The sequence below is a fragment of the Micropterus dolomieu genome, linkage group LG23 (assembly GCF_021292245.1).
Source record: "Micropterus dolomieu isolate WLL.071019.BEF.003 ecotype Adirondacks linkage group LG23, ASM2129224v1, whole genome shotgun sequence".
NCBI classification, from domain to species: Eukaryota; Metazoa; Chordata; class Actinopteri; order Centrarchiformes; family Centrarchidae; genus Micropterus; species Micropterus dolomieu.
Window position 1 is genome coordinate 31,493,140 of NC_060172.1, and position 5,776 is coordinate 31,498,915.

Below are 5,776 nucleotides of genomic sequence, written 5' to 3' on the forward strand. Positions count from 1 at the left end.
AGGGGGGGGGGGGATTAACTAGAAAAAGATAAAGAAAAACAACAGCAAGAAAATTAAAATTGTTTGTTTGAGGGATTTTTTGGCCCACATCAGTCGACCCCAGGCCCAGTCGGAGTGGATCTGTTCCTGTGCTGAACGTTTATTTATTAGTAAATCTTATTATTTTTATTTATTTAATTTTATTATTGTTGTTATTATTATTATGATTATTATTATTATTTTTTTTTAAATTCCCTGGTAAGAGGAGGGAGAGTGAGGGTAGGGGTATCGATCAGGGGGGCTTGAGAGGGTAAGGCAGAAATTCAAAAGTAAATAATCAATAAAAACAACAAACAAACAAACATATATAAAAATATTAATAATAAGAATAAAAATAAGTAAATAAATACAATTTTAAAAGTAAATAAAAACAAAAAAAACAAAAAACAAACACTTAGGTGAAATAAAATAATTTAATAATTAACCAAATAAATAAATAAGTATGAGTGTATAAATGCATGAATAAGGGGAAGGTGGGATTACAGGGATATAAATATAAATATAAAAATACAAATAGTAATGCATTTAAGCAATAATTACAATATAAATGTATAATATAAACATATTAATATTGCTAACATTATTAGCATATCATCATTGATTTGCAACTTTTAACATATTTTTAAGATACATGGCACTTGATTATTATATAATATATTAAATACTTCTATTAGTGAATAGTACCAGTAGGGGCTGAGAACGGTGTATTCAGTAGGGTAGAAACGGGACCATTTAGACACTTTTTAGATAAATGTAATTTTAATAGATAAGATTACAGACAGAAACAAGTTTTTGCTGGCTGTGGTCAACAACTCACATGTGCTATTAATGCCAGGTTTTGTACAAACTTGGAATAATTTGACTTAGCATGGAAGTTTTGCATTGTTTCTTCTGTCCCAGCCAGTTAGGATGAAAAAAACACAGGGGTGGGATGGAAAAAACACAGCGGTTTAAACTAAAATGAATTATAATCAAGAATATGATAATAATTATGGTATTCTTGCTTTGATTTTAAATGTTTGACATTGTCCTTCTTAAAATGTAATTACAAACATATGTCCTCTATCTTAATAAAAAATATATTAAATATCAGTTTTAGAACATACGGCCTTACAATCACTTGGATTTTTATTTTCAGACCTATGTAGATCAGCCTTAAATGTTATTATTATTGATTATTCTTACATTTCTGCTTGAAATCATATTTAGAGATTTACAATTAACTATAATTTATTATATAAAATGATGTCAACCAATCACTTCCCATCTCACACACAGTATGACCACATTATGGGGATGAAAGAAAAAATGGCTGAACTAGGCTCGTTCTGTGATGAAAAACTTTGACATGGCAAACCTCTGGATGTGTTAAAGTACTAACTAATCTGTCATATGATCATGACAATGACACATGAAACAGCAAACAAAACGTGTCATTCAAAGAAATTATGGCTTGAGTGAAAATGGGCTTGTATGGGAAAAGGAGAAAAAGATAGATAATGTTTTTCTCTCCTAGTTTGGGGTCTTTGCGACACACTGGGGACATATATTTAAGTTGAAAAGACATGAAAAAGTGGATTTTGTACAATATGGTGCCTTAAAAAGATAAAACAGAAATATGTTTATTTAGTTTGAACTGCATTTAATGATGTTTTTCTTCCATTGTATAAATAAAAATGTAATAATAGTAAAGTTTTATTAATCAAACAGGGTGGCGATGGAACAGTGGATAAGACACATGCCTTTGAGAGACCCGGGTTCACATTCCGCTGTGACACATCCACCAATGTCCCTGAGCAAGACACTGACATGTGTAGCAATTAAGTAGTAAGTCGTTTTGAATAAAAGTGTCAGCTAAATGAGTAAATGTAATTTAATGTTATACCTTTACACAGGATCTCTGTACAAAAGAGAAATAAATGTAATTTGTAATTTGGCTTAAAACATAAAATAACAGTTGGGTTGTTAATTTACAGGTAATGTCTGTACTTTTACAGAGTTTTGTATTACATTTTAAAAAAATACTGTACAAATTTAAAGTTATTTTCTATTTAATTACTTTTTTTTTTTTTTTTACAGAGTAGTAACGCACTCTCTCTCCTGCCGGCATGCGCATGGTGTGAGAGGAGATGGAGAAACACTGATTGAGATGACTCTGAGCAGCATGCAGGGGAATACATCCGCCATAATACATAGATTTTGTATATTTCTCACATTCCCCCTGATGCTCTGTATAACTAACTAGATTTTTGGTTGAGAAAGCATTTTTACTATACACTTTACTTACTTAATTTTGGCCAGCCCATAAGACCTGTTATTCTGTTGTTGAGGTTGTTAATTGTTGTTTAGGGTTGATTTATGGGACCTTTCATTGTTTACTTAATATTTGTTCTTGCAACTCCATGACTCTTGATTATGTTAGACCTCTTTTGTAATGAACCTTTCTGGGGGTTGTATCAACATATAACAGACATGTAGACAGTATACAAAAATGTCACATTTTATTAATATATTCTAATACTTTTTGTTTGTTTACAGCTCTAAATGTGAATTAAATGCTGAAAATATAATATTTGGAATAATAGAAATATATGAAATGTACTTTTTCAGTGTACATTTGGCTACATAAACAACTTCCCCTCCTTCACAGCTAGTTAACTGGCCTAGGAGTGAGTACAGCGCAAGAAGTAGCTGTTCCTCAGCACACGGTACAACCTCCTCGTCTCCAGGTTGTACTCAAACATATAGGGTCCACTGTAGATGTAAGCAAAACCTGCCGAACAGAGGCTCAAAGTTAGTGAATGGTTAAACATTTTATGAAATACACTTCGCTGTCTTGCAAGGTTAGATGAGTTGATTGTTTGTTTAATATGAAGCTGGAGCCAGGAGGCGGTTAGCATTAAGGCAGGTCAGCAGGGAAAACAGTTAGTCTGGCTCTGCCAATTTGCCTAATAGCACCTAATTACAAGCTCACTAAATAACAATTTCCCATCACTAATTTCCAAGCAACCAGTGGAGCCTCCAGGAAGTCACTGTGCCCGTCCAAGAAATTTAAATTGGCAAAGAAGCACAGGGAAAAGCAAGAAGAAATAACAGAAATACAATAAGCAGAATAAGTAAACAGTGCAGCGCTGTTTTTACCAGTAGTGCAACGAATAATCGATGTAATTGACAAAAATTGATAATTAAAATAGTTGCAACCGGATTTAATAATCGATTAGTTCATGACGTCATTGGGCCGTAGCGATGTTTATTCCCAAGTGATGTGAACAGTAAAGTTAATAAAACAACAAAACATCAGCTACGGTATTAACATTTTCACAACTTAAAACCTCCCAAGTGTGGAAAGCTTCAGTCTTCACTCTGATCAGCTGCTTAGATGATGCAGATGAAATAGTGGTTAGTAACAGCCCTAGTTTTTACACCTTAGTTTAGCTCTGATTAAACATACAAGATGTAACGTCATAATAAGTGATCTTTACAGGTGCCGCAATGCAGATCTTGTTACCGTTGGACAGAGTCAGGGTATCTGCTAGCTGATTTCTTCTGTTTCCAGCCTGTTTTATGCTAAGCTAAGCTAACTGTTTCCTGGCTGTAGCTTAATTTTTTGAGAGGAGAGTTGATCAAGTAACTCTCAGCATTAATCCTCTTGTCAGAAAACTGAATATCTCATGCTAGTAGTCCTGATTTGGAAACTCAGATTTAAAAGCTACTCACCTCTGTACTGGAAAGCTGCAGTCACCTTGTTGGTCAGGTCGGGGAAGGTCTGATCTAATTGCTTAGGGAATCCTGGGTCCATAGTCCTTTTGGCCTCATCATAACTGTAGAAACAGACAGCAATTAGATGTATTCAAGAAGGGAAAAGGTAAAAGAATAGCACAAACTGAAATTAATGTATACTTTGAACACACCTGTAGTACCCTCTGTCTACAAAGAACAGAGTCTTGCGAGATTCTGCATCATAGAGCGCTGCATCGATTTTCTTCACGCTTGTGGGCAGACCAACACTGGCAATTGATTTAGGATAGCCACGTACAAGATTATAGCCACTGAAAGCCCACACTCTATGATCTGTATGGAGATTAAACACATTTTTTAGTATATGCATGTAAAGAGAAATAATGTCTTGAAAATAGTGTCCGATTATGTGCTTTAAGTAGATACAGAGAACAAGTACTTTTAAAGAAAAAGATTCTGTCTGACTGTTGGCTTTCATAAGCAGCGTCGATGTTGATGGGGGCGTTGGGCCAGAAGTTTGTGATGAGACTTTGCTGTGGTGTCGCACTCTGGGGGTAGCTACGCCAGAAGAAACTGAGAACACACAACAACAGACGTTAGTTCATAAATCAGCTCTTGTGTGAAGAACACTCTTAATGGACTTTCAGATAAGTGAGTGTTCTACTGTATGTCTACAATACCTGCCCTTGAAGAAGAGCATTTCTCCTCGCAGGGTGGTGACAGCGTCCAAGACCATGGTTGAATCACAGGCATCAGGGGTGGTTGGAGGCTTAGGTCCAGGCTTAACAGGGTCCTTGTCTGGGTTTGGACCTGGAGGTTAAATAAAGTCAGCATCTCATTGCAACAAAGTTGTGCCAGGCCAAAGTGACCCAAAACCGTTTTATTTTGCTCATATGTGACCCAGATCTGATCCTTTTGGGACAGTGTGAACAGGCCAAGTCACATTGAATCTGATCTTTTCAAATGTGGTCCACTGATGTGACTTTGACGTCACTCTTCAGCAGCTGTTGTCACAGTTCTGCTGTAGACGGAGCCGTGGTGAATGAAAAAGCTCCACAAATAGCCATAATTAAACAAGTGGCTCTCTTTCTTCTCTACCTTGCTATCAGTTCCCCACAAATTCCCTTTCTTACACCTGAAATCCACCGGACCGCTGTAATCAGTTTAACACATTGCTCGCCTTAACATTACATCTAATTGACTCGAAATGTACATGAAACTGAATGCAGCTTTGGAGACAATATTTTGTCCTTGTAATCCACATTACCATTGCGTGGATAGCCTTTGGATATTGCTGGAATTGAGTATCATAACAATTTAATCATGCATTGTATTTAAACAGCACTTTTCATAAACAAGAAGCAATAACAGTAGCCTACAGGTCCAACCAGGCTGGACATGCAGTCTGCCAAAATATGTATCAGCCTCCATAATGCACAGTTGATGGCCTACTATCAAGTATTTAATTTTGTGTATACTTCAGATCAAGACTATTAACAGGGGTGAATGTGGAGAAGTTTGTTGTTTCCTAGCAAAAGTTATAGTGGGATACAAAATACAAACTGGGATCCAGAGAATGTCTAATACACCAGCGCTTCTACTGTTCATTAAGCCTTACAAAGTGTTGCATCAAAGAATGTACTGTAACTTGAGCTAAAGTTAACAGGAATGGTTTCTTTTATAATGTAATTTAAAAAAACTATAACTAAGTTACTGAAAAGATCCTGTTACTGAAACAAATAACTGTAAGTTACTGAAACATACTAAAACATTAAATTATATACTAAACAAGACATTCTGAAAGCTTGAACACTGCGTTTCTCTCTTTTGACCCGGATTGAATGTGGCCCTCTGACAAAACAATTGGCCCCAGTTTGGCCCCCTCAATAAAATTGGTCTAGAACCACCACTGAGAGTGAGAGAGAGAGAGAGAGAGAGAGAGAGAGAGAGAGAGAGAGAGAGAGAGAGAGAGAGAGAGAGAGAGGGGGGGGGGGGGAGA

The 5,776-nt window shown here is 36.0% G+C and overlaps 1 protein-coding gene across 1 annotated transcript in view; it reads right to left on the reverse strand.

Annotated features, from left to right (window-relative positions):
* The window catches only part of LOC123963788, a 63,192-nt gene that overhangs the window by 10,568 nt on the left and 46,848 nt on the right, over window positions 1-5,776 (reverse strand). The window contains 5 exon segments of the mRNA XM_046040833.1: window positions 2,709-2,812; window positions 3,757-3,860; window positions 3,951-4,110; window positions 4,217-4,350; window positions 4,458-4,587. Coding sequence (XP_045896789.1) covers window positions 2,709-2,812; window positions 3,757-3,860; window positions 3,951-4,110; window positions 4,217-4,350; window positions 4,458-4,587 — 632 coding nt within the window.